This window comes from Ochotona curzoniae, unplaced genomic scaffold (assembly GCF_017591425.1).
Source record: "Ochotona curzoniae isolate NIBS_2020 unplaced genomic scaffold, NIBS_Ocur_1.0 contig_605, whole genome shotgun sequence".
Classification (NCBI taxonomy): Eukaryota; Metazoa; Chordata; class Mammalia; order Lagomorpha; family Ochotonidae; genus Ochotona; species Ochotona curzoniae.
The window spans coordinates 2,529,378-2,550,218 of NW_024466491.1; the positions used below are offsets into that span (position 1 = coordinate 2,529,378).

Sequence of the window (20,841 nt, forward strand, 5' to 3'; positions counted from 1 at the left end):
GGAGGCAGCCATGGTGTGTGCCCACGTGCAGCTGTCAGCAGCCCTGAGCGAGGTGTGAGAACGCCAGCCAGGCCAGGCTGCTGGCCCAACCGGTAGACGTGGCGCCCGCCTGCCACCTGCTGGCCGTGGCCGGTGAGAAGGCCAGCGTCTCCTGGGCTAGCCAGGCTCTGAACAGGGGCTGGGGCTGGGCCTCCTCGGAGGGCACCCCGGCCCAAGGTGGTGAAGCTGACCTCAGGGACAGGAACCTGACCCAGGGTCCCTCATGGCGCAGGACAGCCCCCTCAGCCTCAGTATGGTTAGTGAGCCAGGGTGCCTGGTGGGGTCATCACGGCGTGGGACAGGAGCGCCAGAGCTACCGCCACGTTTATTGTCCCCTGCCCACACAGCAGCCCCTCAGTCCATTGCTGTGTGACATTGGGGACAACACACTGACCATTGCGGGGAGGGGGTATCGCGTCCCCTGGGCTGGCTTCCATGCTGTCCCACGCCAAGTCCAGCGAAGCAATGTGTGTGTGAGAAGGGAGCTGAGGATGCGCCAGAGCGCTCAGCTTGACGCTCTGTGCCGAGGGTCTCGGGTCAGCCGGAGTCCTCCCAGGCCCCATGGCAACAGCATCTGGAAAGGGATGGGCAGTGTTGGGGGAGGCCGGAAGCCCCCACCAGCCCCATCGCCCCCAGGGACCCAACCCAGCCTGCTCTGTCCACCAGCAGCAGCGGGCTCTTGCACGGCCTGCTGAGCCCCCAAGGACGCGCTGACCAGGGGAGGCCCTGTGCTACCATCGTGGGTGCCTGGCTTCCAAGCCCGGCTCGTCATCACTGTCCAGCGAGGCCATCTCGGAGGCGTCCTCTGTATTGGCCAGGAGCCCGTACCTCCTGTGCTGCAGCTTCTTCAACCTGCATGGGGATCAGGGATTAGCTGTGCTGAGAGGCAGGCCCATGCCTACCTGCCCACTGCCAGGGACACATGGTGTGAGGGACAGGGTAGGGCAAGGATCGGGTGGGGAAGCGTTGGAGGTGTGAGCCGGGTGGCCCAGGTGGCCTTTTGTGGCCCAACCCTGGGGACTGGTAGTTCCGGGGAACAGCACCATCGGGGTGGATGCACATCCAAGGAGCACCGTCGGGTTGGACAGACGCTCCAGGAAGCAGCACCATCAGGGCGCATGCACACCCTGGGAGCACCACTGGGGAGCACACACACCCCGGGAGCAGCACCATCGGGGCGCACACACACCCCGGGAAGCAGCACCATGGGGCGCACACACACCCCGGGAGCAGCACCATCGGGGCGCACACACACCCCGGGAGCAGCACCATCGGGGCGCACACACACCCCGGGAAGCAGCACCATCGGGTGCACACACACCCCGGAAGCAGCACCATTCACCATCGGGTGCACACACACCCCGGGAGCAGCACCATCCACCATTGGGTGCGCACACACCCGGGAGCAGCACCATCCACCATTGGGTGCACACACACCCCGGGAGCAGCACCATCCACCATCGGGTGCACACACACCCCGGGAGCAGCACCATCCACCATTGGGTGCGCACACACCCGGGAGCAGCACCATCCACCATTGGGTGCACACACACCCCGGGAGCAGCACCATCCACCATCGGGTGCACACACACCCGGGAGCAGCACCATTCACCATTGGGTGCGCACACACCCCGGGAAGCAGCACCATTGGGTGCACACACACCCGGGAGCAGCACCATCCACCATTGGGTGCGCACACACCCCAGGGAGCAGCACCACCGGGTGCACGCACACCCCGGGCTGGCGGTGACTCTGAGGGAGCCGGGCAGCACGAGGGCGGAGCCTGCATGTCAGCTGACACACCTGAGAGCCCGGATGAGGAAGTAGAGCGCGGTCAGGCCGCCGAGCGCCACGACCACGTAGAAGGTTCGCTGCAGCGGCGAGCCGGTGGCGGCCGGCGGCCAGGCGCGCGTGGCGTTGTGCGGCACGACGGGCCGGCTCCCGTTGGCGGCGTCCGCGGCCCCGAGCGGCGCCCGCAGCAGGAGCAGCAGCAGCAGCGGCCCCATCGCCCTGTCGGCTGCTGTCACTCAGGCGCGCGGGGGCGGCGCCAGCCAATGGCGGCCGGGGGCGGGGCCGCACGCCCGGAAGTGCCCGCCCACCCCGCCGTGATGTCCACCGGGAGGGGCCGGGCGGGGACATGGCCACACCCCAGCACCTGGTCCCGCCCGGACCCGCGGCTGGGGGTGCGCTGCCCTCTGCACCCTTCCGCACCGGATCCCACAGTCCCAGGCGCTTGTCTCCCCACCCCACAGATCCCACAATCCAGGCTCCTGCTGCTGCCCCCACAGTCCTAGCCTCTCTGACCACAGTCCCAAGTTCCTGCCCCTTGCCCGGACAGCACTGTCCCAGCACCCCAATCACACGGTCCCAAGCTCCTACCCCCGACCCCAGGATCCTGTCTCCCCAACCCACAATCCCAGCCCCACTGATCCCACACTCCAGGCTCCTGTCCCCCAGGCCCCGGCCCACACACACAGAGTCCAGTTTTCTGGGTACACACATGGCCTTTATTCCAATTCAACTCCACCATCACCATTACGGCCAGCGCAGGGCTGGCCCCGGGCTGTCTTCCAGCACCCACAGAGCTCATGCAGCGCCTCCTGAGACAAGGAAGAGGAGTGAGGTGGTTGCAGAAAAGGGAGACCCCCCCCCCCACCAGTCCCATTGCCCACCCCAAGCACACACTCACCTGGCTCGGGGCCTGGAGGCCAGGCGGCTGTGCCCCATGCTGCAGGTGCAGGCCCAGTCCCTCGAGGGTCGGTCTCTCATGGGTATCCTCACCGGCCAGATCTTCAACCTGCCAAAGTGGAGCAGTGTCATGCCCAAGGCCCTCTTGGGGTCGCCACTGCCCCGGCCTCCCAGAACCGTCCACAGCGCTGGCGAGGGGCGAGGGCCAGCCGCAGGGCGTCCCTCGGGCCGCTGGCCACAAGGCCATGGGCAGACACCGCCAGGGTGGAGCTGCCCCAGGCCGGCGTGGGCACCGCAAAAAAGACTGACGACACCCATCAAGGCCTGCGCATGGGCTGCGGTCAGACCTGCAGATTGTCCATTGCGTGAGCAAAAATACCCCTGAAGCTGGCACTGGCCAGGCAGTCACCGCGCCTGCTCGAGGGCCGGGCCCGACATCGACTCGGCTCAGCTTCAAAAAGTGAGCCACAGAAAAGGGCCACCTGGAGCACAGCCCAGGGGCCTGCACGAGCGCGCGGTTACCTCGAGGCGCGGGCCACTTCTGATCCCGATCGGAGCCAGCCCATGGAGCAGCTGGCTTCTCGGGGCTGGGGGCGCCCAGCGCGTCTGTCCTCGGTGGCTGCGGCGTCCACAGGCCAGGTGCTGGGACGGGGGAGGCCCGGCAGGGCCGGTGCGCCCGGGCACGTGCGTGCAGTGTCCACTCTGCCCTGCCCTCCACGGCGTCGGGCGCCCCGTCGCCAGCTCCCGCCCGTGCCCCTCCTGCCTCCGCCGCGGCCGCGCTGCCCAGCCCTGCCTGCAGCCGCAGCGGCGTGCGGTGCGATGAAAGGGAGTGCCAAAGCGAGATTCATTTCACACGGGCTTTAATGGGCTTCGTGAAGCCGGAGACAACGGCGTACAAGAGCTCCGTGGCCGGGACCATGACCACACGGTAGGCGGCCGGCTGTTGGTGGGACAGCGAGGGCCAGCCAGTGTCCTCCGGGGCTGCTCCCCCCGGTCAGAGACAGAAGGCAACACAACAAAAAAAACCAAAGCAAAAACCCAAAAACCAAAACTGAGACAAACAAGTAAATGCCCACACGACCCCAGCTGCTCGGAGAACTCCCGGCTCTCTGCAAAAAAAAAAGCGCGAGCGCTCGCAGCGCGCAGCCGGGGGTTCGGGCGGCAGCGGTGGGCACTGGGTGAGCGGTGGCCGGGCGGAGGGCGGTCCTGAGCCCCTCTTAGTCGTGGTGTGTAGCTGAGGACAAGAAGCAGGGACAGCGTGAAGGCACCCAAGCACTGAGAGACAGCATCCACTCCCAAGGCGGCCCACCGCCTGGGAGCCCCCACCCCTGGCCAGAGCACAGACTGCCTCTGGGGCCGGCCTGGGGACAGCCAGGTCGTGGGGTCAGTGCCCCTGGAGCCCCCCTTACCGTAGCTGTCGTAGTCATCCCTGTAGGAGCCCCCAGAGCTCCGGTCTCCATAGCCGCCATGCTGACTCCGGCTGTGGGGGGACAAGACGCTGGGTCCTGCTCTGCATGCCATCACTAACCTCACCCGTCCCCAGCAAGGCGCCCCCCAGGCCTCACCTGCCATAGTAGTCTCGGTAATCCCTGGAGCCCCCACTGCGGGACTCGTAGCGACCACCTCCATAGCCTCGGTCCCCTCCTCCTGCATGGGGCAGTTCAGGAGAGCACCCATTGGCCTATGTATCACCCCCACACACACGACAGCCCAGGCGGGCACCTGCTGGCCACGACCACTGTCCCACACACAGGGCAGCCCAGGCGGGCACCTGCTGGCCACGACCACTGTCCCACACACAGGGCAGCTCAGGCGGGCACCTGCTGGCCACGACCACTGTCCCACACACAGGGCAGCCCAGGCGGGCCCCTGCTGGCCATGACCAGTGTCCCACACACAGGGCAGCCCAGGCGGGCACCTGCTGGCCACGACCACTGTCCCACACACAGGGCAGCCCAGGCGGGCCCCTGCTGGCCATGACCAGTGTCCCACACACAGGGCAGCCCAGGCGGGCACCTGCTGGCCACGACCACTGTCCCACACACAGGGCAGCTCAGGCGGGCACCTGCTGGCCACGACCACTGTCCCACACACAGGGCAGCTCAGGCGGGCACCTGCTGGCCACGACCACTGTCCCACACACAGGGCAGCCCAGGCGGGCCCCTGCTGGCCATGACCAGTGTCCCACACACAGGGCAGCCCAGGCGGGCACCTGCTGGCCACGACCACTGTCCCACACACAGGGCAGCCCAGGCGGGCACTTGCTGGCCATGACCACTGTCCCACACACAGGGCAGCCCAGGCGGGCACCTGCTGGCCTGTCCCCCACCACACACGCACTCACCTCCGGAGTAGCCGCGGCCCCGGGGCCGGCCCCCGTGGAAGAAGCCGCGGCCGCCCCGGGCCCGGCTGTCGGGCGCCTTGCCCGCCTGGTCCACGCGGATCTGCCGTCCATCTACAGACTGAACAAGGGCGGATCCGAGGGTCAGCACCGGGCGCCAGGGCCCGCAGCATCCCGCTCCCCGACCCCCATGGCCTCACCTTCCCGTTCATGGCCATCATGGCGTCCTTGGCGTCGTCGATGTTCTCGAAGGTGACGAAGCCGAAGCCCCGCGAGCGCTGCGTCTCCCGGTCCTTGACGACCACCACTGTGGGCACGGGGCGGGGTGCAGCAGTGAGACCCCTGCTCGGCGCCCCGCAGGCCCCGTCCACCCAGTCCAGCCCGCCGGGGACATCCGGGCTCACCTTCGGCGATCTGCCCGTACTTGGAGAACACCTGCTCCAGCGAGCGCTCGTTGGTGTCGAAGCTCAGCCCGCCCACAAACAGCTTCCCTTCGTCGGACGACATGGCGACCTGCGGGCGCGGGGAGAGCGGGAGCTCAGGCCCCGCCCACGAGGGGGCAGGCCCACGCCGGCGTCAGCCACGCCCAGAGGGGCAGGCCCGCACACCCATTGGCCACGTCCACGCCGGGCCCGCCCAAGAGGGCAAAACCCCGCCCACACAGCACAAGCCCACGAAGGGGCAGGGTCATTCACTCATTGGCCACGTCCACGCCGGTTCCGCCCACCACGTCGGCACTGATCCCGCCCACAGCAGGGGGCCACTTCAACAAGTGGGAACCACTGACCCCACCTACAAAAAATTGGTCACGCCCACCTGGGCCCGGACCACACAATCATTGGCCTCGTCTACCCCGGTCTCCCACCCATGGGAGGTCCGGACCGCGCACTCATTGGCCACGTCCAAGCCGGCCCCGCCTACCAAGCGCGGCGGGACCCACGGGCAGCTGCCGCGCATGCTCTCCGTGCATCCGGGGCCCCGGCTCTCCCGCCATTTCACCGGCGAGCACCCCGCTCGCCGCCGCCATTTTGCGGCAGCGGCTCCCTGTCCGGGGGGAACGCGGCGCCTACTCGGAATGTTGTTGGGATGCGGGGGGGGGGGGTGCACACGCTGGGGCCCGCCCCCCGGCCCCGTGCCCCGTTGTGCCGGGAGGCCGGCGGGGCGGGCTCACACCGACCGGGACCGCCCACCCCGGGGACGTGGGGGGCGTGTCGCGCCTCCCCGCCCGGCCGCCGCCCCGGGCTTCCTGCTAGCCGTGCCGCCGGGAGCCTCACCACCGAGTCGGGCGAGTTCCTCACGCTGACGAGCAAACGGTGCACGGCAGCGACGACAGAGCCTCCCAACGTGCGAGCGGAAGGGGGGCGGCGCCAGTGACTCGGGGTTATATACGCCGCAGCCATGCCCCGCCCACGCCGCGCCGCCATGGCCAATCCGCGCCCTCGCTAGGGGGCGGGGCCCGCGGAAAGCCCGCCCTTTCGCCGCGCGCCGACGCCGAGCACGGCGACTGGCCCTACGCGCGCGCAGGTCCCGCCTTTGTGCGTGGGGGCGTGGCCGGCGAGGCGGGGCTGACCCACTTCCGGGTTCCCGAGCGTCTGGCTGCCTCCTTCAGCCCTCTGGCCTCTTGGGGACGCTCGAAGGTCGCTGGACCCCCGGCTTTTGGTTGACCTCAGGCAGGTCCCGGGGTCCCCCACCACCAAGCGCACCTGAACCCCCATGCCGGTCCTCACACGCCCCCCAGTGCCTAGCGAGCCCCCTCCACCCCCCGCGAGACTGTGCGTGCCCTCCACCTAAGCCTGCAGGGAACCCAACTCGCACCCCAGCCATGACGTACCTGGCCACCCGCACCCCAGCACTCACCTGGGCGGGTGCTGCTGTGCGCCCCAGCGGGAGGGGCGCAGGTGACCGCCCGTGGACGCTGCGCCCCTCCGCAGCCACCCCCAGCTGAGCCGCCGCGGGGCCCCTTTACGCATCAGGTCCTAGGTGGAGGTGCAACAACTGGGGTCACTCACCCCTTTAATAGTGTCCATCTGCTGCTTGTCGGGGCCTCAGCTCACGCTGCAGCCCTGGTCCTTCCTAGAGGTCAGTGAGGACCCCCCTGGACACCCCAACCCGGGCCTCACAGCAACCCTCGGCCCACGCGCTCTCCTAGCCCTGGAGACCTCAGTGTCCACCCCCCCCCCCATCACGGCGTCACACTCAACTGCCGCCCTCCAGTGGGTCGAGCTGACCCAGCAAAGGCCGCCACGGGTGGGGACACGGGCTCCAGTGACAAGGTGGCCGCGGGACCCTCCTCCCCGCGGGCAGCCTGACTCACGGCCACCCACTCCTCGGCGCCCAGGCTCCCGTCAGTAGGAGCTGCTGCGTCAGCCACTCACGCAGAGTGGCTCTCCAAAGCGCGCAGCCTGCATCCCTGGGGATAGGGGCGCATGGGGAGGAGGGGGGCGCCCCATGACCGCTGTGCCGGCCGGGCTGCTTCCCCTTCAATCGGGGACCCCTGCAACTGACACCTCAGCTGTCGATCCGTGTTTTCGTGACCCCCTCCCCAGCTTGGACCGTGAACACGAGGGGGCCCCCTCCTTGCCAGCCTGCCACTCCGTGACCTAACATAGAAACAGGCGTGCACTGGGTGGGTGGGAGGCCCTCCCAGGACCCGACGGCCGGTGCACAAGGACGTGAGCCCTTGGCGAAACCCCCGCAACCCGCGCTCCAGCGGTGGCGGAGGAGGGGCTCAAAATAGCTGGGCCGCGCGGGGGCGAGGCTGCTATTCCGGGCCCCGCCGCGCGCGGGATGCGTGAGGCTCTGGGCTTGGCGCTTCCCCGTCTGTCCAAGGCCCCGTCGGTTCATTCACAAATCCACCCTTCCCCCCGATTCCAGGGCCGACGTGGGGAGGGGAAGGGCGCCCACCGGGAGAACCAGCCTCCTGGCATCCCTACACACCACAGCACCCACCGTCGCCTAGGAGACAGAGGCGGTGCCGCTGGCTCCCGCGCCGCCCACTCCGCCCTCCCCGCAGGGCCAAGGCCTGCCGGACGCCGAGGTCCTCCTCCGACCCGGCTAATGACCGGGCGGGAGGCGGTAATGAGCGTCTGGACCCGGGACAGGCGTGGCCCGGGATGAAAGGCGCGTGGGGGGTGGGACGCCGGGGCCGCGTAATTACCGCCCCCTCCCGGCCTGCCCGGTGCACCTGGCGGCCGCCCGGCGGGGGCGCGGAAGTAGCACAGCCCGCCCAGCTGGTCCCGACCCGCGGGGGAGCCCGGAGCCAGGGTGGCTGGGGCTTTGGGGTGGGGGGACATGCGGAGACGGCGCGTGCGTGTTGCCAGGTGTGGCGCACATGTTGTCCCCGTGGGTAACTGGGAGGTGTTGGAAAAGCTTCTGTGGACGCTTGGGAGAACCGGGTTGCTGGGCGCGGGCACCGGCGGGTGTGGGGGTGTGCACAGTTCCCAGGGAACCTCACATGGGACCCCCAAGAGCTTGGGGGCGCTGACCTGCGGGGGAGGAACCCGTGTGCTTGTCCCGGGCGCATCGTGCCACCCTGAGCCTATGTGCCCAGTCACTGCTCTGATGGGGAGGAAGAGGGGGCGGTGGTCGAGTGTGCTGCATGCCCGCAGCGGCCAGGGAGGGAGGAGGGCACTGCCCTCCGTAAGCAAGCAGGTCCCAAGACCCACGGGGGGGGGGGGACTTGCTCTCTCTCCAGGCAGGGTTTGGGGGGGGACACCCAGCTGGGCCCCAAGCTGCCCGTGACTCAGGCCCTTCCTCCCTGCATGTCTGAGTCACAGCCCAGGAATGTGGAGGCTTGGAGGCCCCGTGTGCCTGTGCTGCTGCCCAGAGCAGGGGGTGGGGGTGGGGGTAAGCCTCAGGCCTCAGCCACATGGAGACACACACGTGCTGGGCCACGTCCATGCCCACGGAGGCAGACCAGCTGAGGCCGACACGCCAGACACTGCATCCCCCTGGGTGCCCCTGCCTGGGGTTACAGCTGTTTGTACTAACCATGGCACAGGGTACAGGCCTGGGTACACTGGGCACAGGGCACATGGACACTGGGCATTCAGGAAGTGCAGGAGCCAGGCCTGGGAGCAGCCTACATGGCTGCCTGGGGGGGGGGGGGAGAGGGAGAAGCTTCTGAAACTGGGGAGGAGGTAGCCTGGGGTGACCATGCCAGGGTCCCTGCAGCACAGGCAGAGGTGACCCCAAGGTCAGGCTGCCCTAGCCGCTGGGAATGACCATGTCTCTGAAGGGTCAATGATATGTTAGGGGCCAGGCAGCAACCTCGGTTGTTCCAGCTGAGCAGTGGACACAGCTTGCCCCAAGCCCCTGGAGGCACAGCAGGGGACTGTCACCCTGTCCTGGCAGCTCCTGCACGAAGGCACCGTGTGGGATCAGAAGGAAGGGTGTCTGTATGCCTGGCTGGACTTGATGACACTGGGTACTGGGCCCTGGAAGGGTCACGCAGCAAGGTGATGGGGCTGGCTGGGCTGTGGTGTGGGCCTCCACTGATTGCACCCAGAGCAAGCGAGTGTGGGCAGGTCCTGGGTGTGGGGCGCGTGGGACGCAGGTGCAGCAGGCCCGGCTGCCGTGGGGGCAGGCCCCACCCGCATTCCAAGGCCGCAGTCGGGGTGTCCTCCCAGCGCCACCGCACCCCGTCTCCCCGACGACCTCTGGCCGGGAGCAGATCCTATTCCCAGGGAGCAGCTGGCTGCAGGGCAGGGGAGCCCCCCCCCGCACCCCACCGGTGGGAGGAAGCAGAAGTGGGGCAGCGGAGAGGCCATTGCAGACAAAAATAAAGGAAAAGAATGAAAACGGGAAGATCGACCGTGCGGGCGGAGCCAAGCACCGGTGCAGACGAGGGCGGCGGGATCCCTGCACCCCCAAGCGCCACTGGGGAGGCCGAGCGAGCGACCCCACACGTGACAGGGCTGGGTGGAGCCCCAACGCCCTGGGCCCCCGGACAGCTGGCGTCCCCAGCCTCCCAACTGGGGCACGCCCTAACCCACGGCGCCGCAGAGGAGGGTGGCGCGGCACCCAGCCCGTGCGCCCTGGGCACCCAGCCCGTGCGCCCTGGGCACCCGTGGGACCCCTCCTAGACACCCCCCACCTGGGAGGTGACCCCGAGCGGCCAGCTGGCCAGGGAAAACGGGGAAGGCGGGCTGTGGGTGCCTGGTGCGCATCCTGACTTTGGGGGGTTGGACCCCCTGTTGTGACCAGCGACTTCACGGATCTGCAGCCAACTGCGTCAGGCGGTGCGACCCCTCCCCACTTTGGGGGTGAGACCTCCCTCAGGGGTTCGCCACGTCATCTCTCGGGGCACCGGCGAGGCACGCGGGTGGGGGGCGCCCCTGCAGGCTCCCCGTTTTCGCTTGCACGCCTCCCCGTGGGACACTAGGCAGGCTCCCACTCCTCCTCAGCCGGGCTCGCCCCCGTGAGGAGCTGAGGCGTTGTGGAGGGCACCGCGGGGCGCAGGCCAGCCTGCCCGTGCCGGGGCCCACGTGCGGCGCCCCCTCTTCCGTCCAGACCCCGCGGCCGCCGTCAGGGCCCCATCGCCTGCGTCGCCCGCCCCCAAGCTGGCTGGCGCGCGGGACAGGGCAGGCTGCGCGCGTGGGGGGGTGGGCACTGCGCCGCTCCAACTGCGCGTGCGTATTCCGCTCCAGTCCCGCCCTCTAAGGGTACTCGGCGCTTTCATTGGTGCGTGCCTTTAATTGATCGGTGTGTCGGCTAATGAAAGGCTCCAGCCCTGCAACCCGCCGCGTAGGCGGAGCCTGGGCTTCAGAAAGCGGGTAGGCGGTGACGTCAGCCTCCTGGCGCGGCGCGTTGCCCGGGAAACTGTGTTTCCTCTCAGAGCGTTTCCGGAGGGGGGTGCACCGCCCCCTCCCATTCAGCTTTTTCTGGGATTCGGGAAGCGAGCCCGCCTCACCGTTTCCGGTGCCTCAGTTTACCTTTGGGGGCGCCCCTCTGGTGGCAGCGGATGGGTGACCTCAGATGCCCGTGCCCCCCAGCCCACACACAGCTCAGGCCCCGGGGCTACCGGGTGGGCAGGCGCTGACCTGGGTCAGAGGCCCGGGAGGCGACCCACCTACCTGGGGGCGTTTGTGGGAACAGGCCTGCAGGCCTGGGCTTCCAGCCATCCGCCTGGCAGCTGCGAGCAGGGCGGGATTTCAGGGTGACGTGGCCAAGAGGGGGGCGTGAGGTGCACCCTGCCCAGCGGTTTCTTGAGCTGGGGCTTCAGTATTACTCTAGGGGTGCCTGAAGCTGGAACCAAGTAAAAAGAATCCCACCCAGCCCAGGAGGCCAAGGACAGATGTTGGAGCGCGGTGCAGAGCCAAAATGCTGACCGAATCGGGCAGGCCTGTGACCAATGATCGGGCAGGCTGCTCTAGGTCCCTGGGGTTTAGCTCAGGGATACACAAATTGGGGGGCAGGGAGAAAGGACACTAGGAGGTCCCCAGGGCAGGTGGCTCCAGCCCTGCAGGCCTTCCGGGTTTGGGTACCAGGAAGTGGCCAGGCCTTTCTCCTCCACCCACCGGCTGCTTCCTGCCCCAAGCCTGGGAGGGGGGACGGGAAGTGCCTGGAGAGCTTCATCTGCTTCTCCTCCCCTTCCCAGGTCCTGGGGGGTGGTGGTGGTGGCCCGGCCCCCTCCCCAGAGGAAGAGGCTGGGACCGGTCCTGTGGTATTTTGTTTTATTACTGGAAGTTGCACTGCTGCTTCTAAGTTTCTCAATCCTGTGTTGGTACAGGAAATGCACACGGAGTGCCAGCCACCCCCCCCCAGCCCCACACCCCAAGGGGCGGGTAATGCTTTCTTGGGGTGGAGGGAGAGCCCTCACAGGCACACACAGGGTTATTTAAAAATCATTTTAAAAAAACACATTTAAATAAGTATCCAAGACAATTTCTCAAAAAAACAAACCCACCCCCTTTTTTCTTTCCTTTAAAAAAAAAAAACACAAAAAAATGAACCGAACCCTCCATCTCCATCCACTGTGACCCCTCCCTACCCACCCCCCCACACAAATGTACAGAACTCTAGGCAACACAAGTTCATTCACAAACTCCTCTAGGGCCAGACTGTGACAAACAGGTGTGGGGGGGGAACCCCAACATCCCAGGATCATTAAAAAAAAAAAAAAAAAAGGAACAGAATGTGAAGGGGGACCCACATAAAACTCCACCCCTACTGACATGGCCCCAAGTAAGGGGGGAGGGTCCCACCCCCAGGCCTGGGCACTGACTGGGGGTGGGTCCAAGTTAGACCAGCAGCGGACCCCCCTCAGGGGCTAATGCTACAGCGTGGCCCTCAGCTGGGGCCTTTCACAGCGGAGGCCGCCAGAGGCCCACCGCGCCCACCGGGGTAGGTCCCTCGGGAGACCAGCCATCTGGGTAGGCAGTGGGCAGGCGTGCCTTGCCACAATTCCTCTCCCACTTTTTCCAGATCCCCCCCCCAACCACAATGGCTCAGTTGGAAAGCTCATAGTCTTATTATATAAATAGCCGGGCCAGGCCAGGAGGGCGGGCCCCTCCTGCAGCTTCGTTTCTCCCAGGAAGGAAAGGGGACAGTGGGAAAAAAAAAAAAAAAAAACACAGAGAAAAAAAAAAAAAAAGAGGAAAAGACGCGGCTGCCACGCGGTGCTTTGGGTGGGCCCTGGCGGCCGTGGCCGGGTGCAGGCCGCTCACTGCGAGGGCCTCCCCTTTTCTGTAAAGTGCATTGTGAGGCGTGTCCGTTTCTGACTTAGAACCTGAATCAGGTGGTGGTGTTGGCGGTGTTGGTGGGACGGCAGATCGGAAGGGGTTGGGTGGGGGTGGCTTCCTGGGGTCAGCCAGCTGGGAAAGGCTGGGTGGGTGGGGAGCCTGTGGCAGGAGGCCAACTCCACAGGGAGCCACGGAGGGAGAAAGAGAGGAAGAGAAAGAGAGGGAGGGAGAGAGAGAGAGAGGCTGCCCCTTGCACGGCCCGGCCCTGGCTGGTGGGGAGGGGAGGTGTTTGAGCCTAGGCCACCACAAACTCGGACTTGATGTCCGGGTTCACTTCAGGCTTCCAGACGGAATCCTCGAAGTCCAGGCCCAGGCCAGCGGCCTCGCCGGGGCCTCCTCCGCCGCCACTGCTGCTGCTGCTGTCGCTGCGGCCGGCCTTGCGGCTGGGTGGCCAGTGGTAGGGGCCTCGGGCGTCCCGCCGGGCCTTCCTGCGCAGGCGTTTCTGCTGCAGCAGCACCTGTAGCCGTTCCACCTTGCAGCGTGTGGCCCGGTTCTCTGTCTGCCGCAGCCGGTCTCCTGTGGGGAGGAGGAGAGGGTACCGCATGGTGATCCAGCTGCCTCTCTCCAGGGTGGTGAGACAGCCAGAGGGCACCCCACCCTCTGCAGGAGGGGTCTGGCTCTAGGAATAGGACACCCTCTAGCCAGGGGGGCGGGAAGCAATGTGTAGGAATGTGGGAACCACTGGGCTCCCCCTACTTGGGGGGCCAGGCCTGACTTGGCCATTCAGAGGTGCCAGATGCCAGCTGGAGAGGGGGAGGGTCCCCAGGAGGAAGTGGGGCTGCAGTCCCCCAACCCCCCCAGCAGGAGTGCACACAAGGACACTTTGTGCCCAGCACACACACTCTCCTCTCTGGGCAGCCCTGTGGGAAAGCTGCAGCTGCCAGGGCCCTGGCGGGTCACCTGCTACCGCGGCTGTTCACAGAGGGGCTCTTGAATGACTGCGGGGGGGGCGGGGAGGGGGCTGGGCACCACCGGACCCCACTCACCCGGGGGCTTGCACATGCGGATCTGGCTCTGGCCCTGCAGCAGCGAGGAGGATGGGGGGGCGGCCGCCAGCTTCTCGCAGGAGGTAGCTTTGGGGGTGAGGTCGGGGCTGGGCGCAGTGGGCGAGCACTGCGCGTGGCAGCGGAGCTGGGTGAGCGAGGGAGGCATGCCCTGGTAGTGCCGTGTGGCGCTGAGCAAGTCGTTGAGGATCTGTAGGATGGTGCCAATGTCCCTCCGCGGCCGCCCGCTGCTGTCCTGGCAGTTGGGGTGTAACGTGCCTGTGGGGTCAAGAGGCAGTTAATACCCAAGGGGTGGCTGGCAGTCAGGCGATCCCTACCACTCAGCATGTCCTCCCATCCCTGAAGTGTCACGTACCAGAAAAGGTCCCTGAGAAGACCCCCGGGGCGTGGTTCACGAAGCTTTCAATGACAGCCCCGGGTTTGCGGGAGCGGGTGGCAGCGGCGGCGGTAGGACTGCTGCTCCCCTGGCTGGAAGAGGTGCTGGCCGCCCCAGGGCTGACGCTGCTGCTGGTGGCAACAGAGCAATCCATCTGCTGACGGGGACAGACATGCCTGTGAGCAAGCTGGGAGTGGATCCCTGGGGGTGGCCAGGGGTCACCTGGCAGCCCTCAAGCCCCCCGAATCCCCACGCAGGCCTGGCCTTACCTCGGGGCAGGAGGAGGACGCTGCGTGGGAACGGAAGGAACCGGCTGTGACGGGCGTGGGGGCAGGGCTGGCGGGCACTGGGGGGACTCGGGCAGTGCTGGACACTGGCCGGCATGGAGAGGCCACGGGGGTGCTCACGCTGGCTTCTCCACGAGCGGCAGCAGCCGCGGCGGCTGCAGCGGCCAGCACGTGGCGGTGCTGGAGCGGGGTGTGCTGGGCGGCCAGCTGCAGCTGGACAAACATCATGTGGTCCCCCACTCGCAGGGCCAGGGTCAGCGGTGAGCGGCCAGACAGGAAGTCACTAACCTGCGGAGGGAGGAGCCCTCAGCCGGCAGCCCACGGCCTCCGACAACCCCCGGCCCAGCCCGGCCCGGCCCCCCCACGCTGTGTGACCTGGGACCTCTCGCCGCCCCTCTCTGGGCTCTGGGCTCCCTGTTGGTGCCATGGACGCTTAAATAAAATGAATCTGTACTTCCGGAAACCTCCTTGGCCAGCCCGGCCTGGCCCGGGCACTGCTGGGGGCTGTGGGGGGGGGACAGAGGTGGGTCAGAGGGGGCGGGGCCAGCTGGCGGCCACTGCCCTCCAGTGAGAGCCCTGGCTGGTCACTGTCACCTCCTCCCCTGTCCCCATGTGTTTTCTCTGGGAATGGGAGGGTAGGGGACGGGCCGGTCCCAGGCCCCCTCCCAGCTAAGTCAGGGCCTGGCTGGCGAGTGGGCGGAATTCCTGGACAAATTTTTCCCTCCTAACCTTTGCTTTCTCAAGATAAATATTTATCTGTCCTGGGCGGGGCCGAGGCCAAGGGGTGGGCCTGAGGCTGCCTCAAGAAGCCCAGACCAGACACTGGAGGGGGGGGACACAGGGGAGTGTCCCCAGAGGCCAACACACCCCAGTGAACAGCTCCCCCCCCAGACACCCACTCTGGGACCTGGCCAGCATCTTGTCCTCCCCGGGGGCCGGACTGGGGGGGGTGTGGTTTCTGAGAAGTGACAGAGGTCAGTGACTCAGAGCTGGCCTCCCTGGGCTGGCAGGGCTGGCGTAACCTCCACAACCCACAGCCCACGGGGGCAGAGGAGGGGCAGCGAGCACACAGGGCGCAGTCCCCACCAAACGACCCCTGGGCCACACCAATGGCCCTTGCGGGAAGGGCGCAGGGCCGCTGCCCACAGGCAGCTGGGGTGCCCCTCCCTCCAGCTTCCTCCCTGGGGAGGAGCCATGGGCGGGTCTGACTAGGTGCCAGGCAGGGCAGCCCAGCCACCCTCCCTGTTCCTGAAGCCTTCCCTCTCCACCCCACCGCAGCCCCCCAGCTCAGCTCCTGGGACCCTCAGCTCTGCCCGCCTTCCCTGCACATGGCAGACCACCCAGCTGCAAGCCGGCAGCCCCCTCCTCCGCTTCCCCAGCGGGCTCAGCCGGGGCAGGATGCTACATGCCACCAAAGCTGCTCAGCAGGTTTCCCGGCGGCCGGCTCCCCCCACCCCGGAGGCGGCAGCGGGCGGCTGGGGCCTGCGTCACCTCCTGGGAGGGCCCAGCCGCCACCGCGAGAAAATGAGGAAGGGAGAGAGAAAAAAAAAAAACAGAAAAAAAAAAAAAGCACCAGCAAAGCAGGAACCTGGCTAGGGCCGGCCGGGAGAGACCAGGGAAGGCTGCTCAGTAGATATTCCCCTAACTTCCTGTGTGGGGCCTCCCTCCCCCGGCCAGGGCGCAGAACAAAGGACAGTGTGAGAAAGAGAGGGCACCCCCTTAAGACAGGCACACACACACACCGGACCCCTAAAGGCGGAAGGAGCGGTTCCCAGGCTGGCTTTCAGCCCCCTAGGAGGAACGTTGTCGGGAAAGGCCAACCAGAGGGTCTCAGGCGGAGGTCACCCTCCTGGGAGGTCACCACCCGCGCGTGGCCCAGTCTGCCCTGAAGGGTCAGGCGGGCTGGATGACCCGGCCGTGCTGGCGGCGACTCCAGCGCCCCACAAACTGCACGCAGGTGCCCGTCCAGCTGGGCCGTGGCCCCCCTGTAGGTGCGCAGGGGGCGAGCAGGGCCTTACCTGCGTCTCCGTGAGACTCTCCAGTGCTTGCATGACTGACTGCTCGGGCCGGGAGGCCTGGGACTGCAAGGAGAGGGGAGAGGGGCGTGAGTGCGGCTTGTGGGGCACGGCCGGGAACCCCCCCCCCAACACACACCAAAGCTCGGGTGGCGGCCAGCCCCTTTACCATGAGTCCCGCTTCCACGGTGGGCACGAGCGTCAATTTACTGCCATTCCCCACGCCCAACTCTCGCAGCTGCCCCGAACTGAGCCGGCTGGGGAGGAGAAGGCAGAGGAAGACAATGAGACTTGGGGGGGCGGGTGAGGGGACGCGGAAGCGCAGAATGCGGCGATGGGGGGTGATCAGGGAAGCCGTCCCCACCCCCGCATCAGCTTCCCACACCCCTGAGTCGGACTGCACACCTGGGAACTGAGGGGGGGAGAGACCCCATCAGGGGCGCCCATCCTGGAAGGTTCAGACCCCCTTATCCCCCAGGAACCCCAACTCTGGAGTCTGTGACACTTTTCTCACCCCCGGGCACCACGGCCCAATCTCATTTCCACCAGGCCCCTAACCCGATCGCCCCCAACAACATACAGGCCGGGGTGCCTTTCTGGGTTGCCCCTAGCCTGAGCAGAAAGGCCTCGACGGGGGCTGCGCGGGCCGGCTCCCCCTCCTCCCGGGCCCAGGCCGCCGCCGCGGTGCAGACAAAGGAGCCCCTCCCCCCGCCCCTCCCCCACGGGGCCCCTCCGCTGGGGATGGACACTGCGTGTCCCCAGAGGCCCGCGGGGAGGGAGGGAGGGAGGGAGGGCTCCCCGGCCCGGAGGCGATTTAAATACCAGGGGGGAGGGGAAGCTGCGGGGAGCGCTCCAAGGCGAGAACAAAGGGGGGCAGAGAGAGAGAGAGAGAAACACGAGGGGGGCGCCAGACGCGAGGGGGCCGCGCAGCAGATGCGGAAGCGGCACGGACGCAGGCAGAGGAGGGGCGACGGCGGGGTGCCCCCCTCCTCCGCCAGCCGCCGCTCGGACCCCCGCGCCTCCTCCCCGGGACTTCCTGCATGTCCGCGAGGGGGGCTCCCCGCGCGCGCGCCTCGCCGTTGCCTTTGTGCGGCGACCCCGGGAGGTGGGGAGGGGGGTCGCGGTGAGCGAGGCCGAGCAGAGGGCGCCCGAGAGCGCGCTGCGCGCACCCGGCGCCCCTCATCTGGCGGCCACCTCTCTCCCCCCCCCACTCCCTCCAGCCTCGGCGCGCTCTTTGTTCGCGCCCGGGGGGCCGGCGGCCCGAGCGTGGGGGCAGCGCGTGTGCGCGCGCGGGGGGTACCTACGTGTCGCGGTGCAGCAACGCCAGGCGCTCCTTGGGCACTTTGAGGCGCTGGGACAGCCGCCGGCGCAGCCCCTCCACCGTCTCGTCGGACGGCACCAACAGCTCGTAGCGGGTGCCCGTGGTGCTGTGGATGGCCAGGTTCATGGGCGCCGCCTCGGCCGCCGGGCCCAGCTCGCAGGCACCACCGGGGGTCCCTCGCCGGCAGCTCCGGGCGCCGCCGGCCTGCGGCTCCATCCCCGGGGCGCGCGCTGGGGAGAGCGAGGGGAGCTGGGTTCCTCCTCGGGGTGCTGCGGAGATCCGGGCGCTCGTATCTGCCCTTGGCGCCCCCCACACACACACACAGTCCTTTCCGGGCGGTGCTCGAGGGGTCGCGGCGGTTTCGGGGTGCGCCTTCCCGGGGGGAGGGTTGTTGGAGAGGTCAGCCCCCCCTCTAGCCTTCCGGGCCGCTTCCCCGCGCGTCCCCCTGCCTTAGCAACAGCCGCTGCCGCCGCCGCTCGGAGGATCTGGGGGTGAAAGTAACAAGAAAAAAAAGTTATAATGTATCAACGTTCCAAGGGGCGGGGCCGCCGCCCCCTCCCATTCACTACTTACTCCGCCGGCCCCGGCGCCGGCCAATCAGCCGCCGCGGACCGCCCCGTCGGCCGCGCGCCCTGGCCAATCGGGGCCTCCGCGGCGCCACCCCACGTGGCAGAATGGGGGGGGTGTCCGCCCTGCGCCCCGCCCCGGCCACTCCGGGCCCGCCCCCGCGCCCCGCCCGCCCCGCAGCCATTCATAAGAGCCCGGAGCCTCAACAAAGGGCGGCGGGCCCAGAGAGGCACGGGACCCCCAATTCGGGGTCAGGTCGTTTCCCAAGTGGCACCCTCCACCCACTCACCCACCCACCCAGGGGAGCGGCCGGGACGTGGGCAGCGGGGGTGCGGGGCGCACACGGGCCTTGCCGGCCTCGGCGCCGGGAGGAGCAGGAAGTGGTGGGGCCTCCCCGCCTCGTCCGTCCGGGAAGCGCCCGCCAGCGGAAGCGGGAGCTTGCACCACCACCCCCACTACCACCACCACTACCACTCCCGACACCCCAACACCAGTGCCGTGCGGGAATGGGGGGGGTCCCCGGACCAGGGCGCACCACGGGCTCGCACCGTGTGGATGGAGACGGAGGCTTGGGGCGGTGCGTCGTGCGCCCGGGTGACGTGGCCGCGCCCGAGCCGGTGCCACCCGGGCCTCCCTCGCTCTCCCCTCCCTGCCTGCCTGCACCCGCCCCCCCCCAGGTCGGGCTCGCTTCCCGAGACGCGCCCGCCCGAGCCGTGACGCGACGCGGCGACCCGGCTGCGCCCGCGCGCACCGCTCGGGGCCGCCGCGGTGAGTCAGCAGCCCGGGCGCGCCCCCTGCCGGCCCGGAAGTGCCGCCCGCCGGGGTCTCGGGGGTGGGGGTGGCGAGGAAGGGGTGCTCCCCGCGCGCGCGCGGACGCCCCAAGCTTAGGGGGCCGGTGAGGAACCCTGTCAGATCGCCCCAAGAGTCTGCACGCATCAGCTAGAGCCCGGCTCTCACGGACCACGAGTTCAAGGTCACTGCCGGGGAAGGGGGAGTGCCCAAGGAGTGGGGGGCGGAGCGGGGGCCGAGGTCCTTCCCCACCCTTCACACACAAAAAACCCGAGGGGCGGTGCTGAGGGGGCGGAGCCCCTCCCATCCCACACCTCCGGGGGGCTTCCTGAGGCACCCGGACTACCTGGTCTCCCCCTCAAGGCTAGGGACAAAGAAAAGTGGGGCGCCCAATCACCACCGCGCCCCTCCTCCCGACCCCGCCCCCCACTCACCGCGCCCCGGGGCGGAGGGTTGCTTCTCGGGGTCCCAGCAGTAACTGTGCCTTCGGTGGATGGAACAGGAGAGCGCTTGGGTGGCCAGGCCGGTCTGGGGCCGGACGGGCGGCCCCCGTGCCTTTATCCGCGCCTTCCTTCGGGGTGGAGCCGGGGCGGGCCAGGGGCGGGGGGCCGGGCGCGCTGACGCATTGGGGGACACCCGCCCCTGCCTGCTGGCCAGGGGCCCCAGGACACCGTCAAGCCGGGTCACTTGGCCGCCTTACTTGGCCTGCTGACCTGAGGCCACTTTAGGAATGCTGGCCAGCCAGAGGTCGCCCCGGGGCGGCACACTTCCCTCCCCCACAACTGTCACTTGAGGGGTTGGCAGCCTCACCCCCCTTCCTGCCACCCCAGACCCACCCAAGGGCTTCCGCCTCTGTGTGGGGGGACGACCAGGAAGGGAAGCCCAGAGTCACCTGCCGCGGAGTGGGGGCAGCCTGGCTTATCGGTGACCTCAGCGGGCATTTACAGGCCTGCCCGGCACAGTCAGCAGGGCGCTGTGCCCCAGCATCTGCAGGCAGTGGGGGAGTGAGGGGGCCGGCCAGGGCGCTGGCACACCCTAGTGCGTGCACATGATGCCAGATCCGCCCTGGGCTGGCAGGGTCACCTGTTTGGAGCCACCAAGCCAGGGCACGCAGTCCCCCCCTCTGGTTTGGGTCACCCCTGTGCCCTGGAGACGGGGGAAAACTCCAGGCTCCAGGCTGCGGCCACCAGCCGTCCACGTAGTAGCTGCCATCCTCTTTTATCTGGCCTGGCCACCCTGGCCCCCACCCTAGCTTCCCCTCCCACCCCGACCTAGGCACCCCAAGGAGGCAGGAGAGAAAGTGGGGTCCCCTGGGAAGGGACCTGCCCCCCCATGATGTGTCTCAAAGGCGTTGCTGGAAGCCCAGGACTGACAGTGCCGAGTGGAGGTTACCATGGATGCTAGGAGAGGGGTGCCAGGGCTTGGGGTGTATGCCGTGGGTGCCCCATGTCTCTGTGGGCTCAGGGCTGGCCAGGTGCCAGGGTCATGACCTTCGGGATTCCAGGATGGCCTGGCCAGCAGCACGTGCTGTCCCTCCTGGGGGGTGTGGCTGAGTACAGGGCGGGGTCCCCATTGTGGGGGGCCAGCCCCAGGGGTGTTAGGTGGCCAGCCCAGGGTGAAGGCAGGGAGGGGCGGGCGGCAGTATTTAGCAGGGGTTTTGTCTTGCTGGGGA

The 20,841-nt window shown here is 68.2% G+C and overlaps 3 protein-coding genes across 12 annotated transcripts; all 3 read right to left on the reverse strand.

Annotated features, from left to right (window-relative positions):
- Positions 1-345: 345 nt before the first annotated feature.
- On the reverse strand, positions 346-2,045 carry FAM174C (family with sequence similarity 174 member C). The gene is made up of 3 exons (XM_040990211.1): positions 1,843-2,045; positions 755-891; positions 346-613 (listed from the first exon to the last, which is right to left on the reverse strand). Exons 1-2 carry the CDS (start codon positions 2,043-2,045, stop codon positions 771-773), a joined length of 324 nt encoding a protein of 107 aa, XP_040846145.1. The 3' UTR covers positions 346-613; positions 755-770.
- A 492-nt stretch (positions 2,046-2,537) lies between these two features.
- Positions 2,538-8,136, reverse strand: LOC121163216 (cold inducible RNA binding protein). Of its 7 annotated transcripts, none has more exons than XM_040990590.1 (7): positions 6,343-6,414; positions 5,473-5,581; positions 5,269-5,375; positions 5,072-5,189; positions 4,293-4,374; positions 4,137-4,207; positions 2,538-2,836 (listed from the first exon to the last, which is right to left on the reverse strand). In XM_040990590.1, exons 2-7 carry the CDS (start codon positions 5,573-5,575, stop codon positions 2,832-2,834), a joined length of 486 nt encoding a protein of 161 aa, XP_040846524.1. In that variant the 5' UTR covers positions 5,576-5,581; positions 6,343-6,414; the 3' UTR covers positions 2,538-2,831. The 7 variants fall into 7 exon arrangements, with proteins under 7 accessions (XP_040846524.1, XP_040846519.1, XP_040846521.1 ...); XM_040990585.1 differs by lacking the exons at positions 2,538-2,836; positions 6,343-6,414 and adding exons at positions 6,926-7,044; positions 8,018-8,136 and having other exon boundaries at positions 3,571-4,207; XM_040990589.1 differs by lacking the exon at positions 2,538-2,836 and adding an exon at positions 3,853-3,961.
- A 3,589-nt stretch (positions 8,137-11,725) lies between these two features.
- Positions 11,726-19,689, reverse strand: MIDN (midnolin). 4 transcript variants are annotated; one of them, XM_040990593.1, is made up of 9 exons: positions 19,604-19,689; positions 17,797-18,298; positions 16,662-16,749; positions 16,496-16,558; positions 14,853-14,981; positions 14,460-14,765; positions 14,170-14,344; positions 13,797-14,072; positions 11,726-13,326 (listed from the first exon to the last, which is right to left on the reverse strand). In XM_040990593.1, the coding sequence occupies exons 2-9, from the start codon at positions 18,027-18,029 to the stop codon at positions 13,046-13,048; spliced, it is 1,551 nt and encodes a 516-aa protein (XP_040846527.1). In that variant the 5' UTR covers positions 18,030-18,298; positions 19,604-19,689; the 3' UTR covers positions 11,726-13,045. The 4 variants fall into 4 exon arrangements, with proteins under 4 accessions (XP_040846527.1, XP_040846525.1, XP_040846529.1 ...); XM_040990591.1 differs by having other exon boundaries at positions 14,170-14,347; XM_040990595.1 differs by lacking the exon at positions 14,853-14,981.
- Between the last annotated feature and the right edge of the window lie 1,152 nt (positions 19,690-20,841).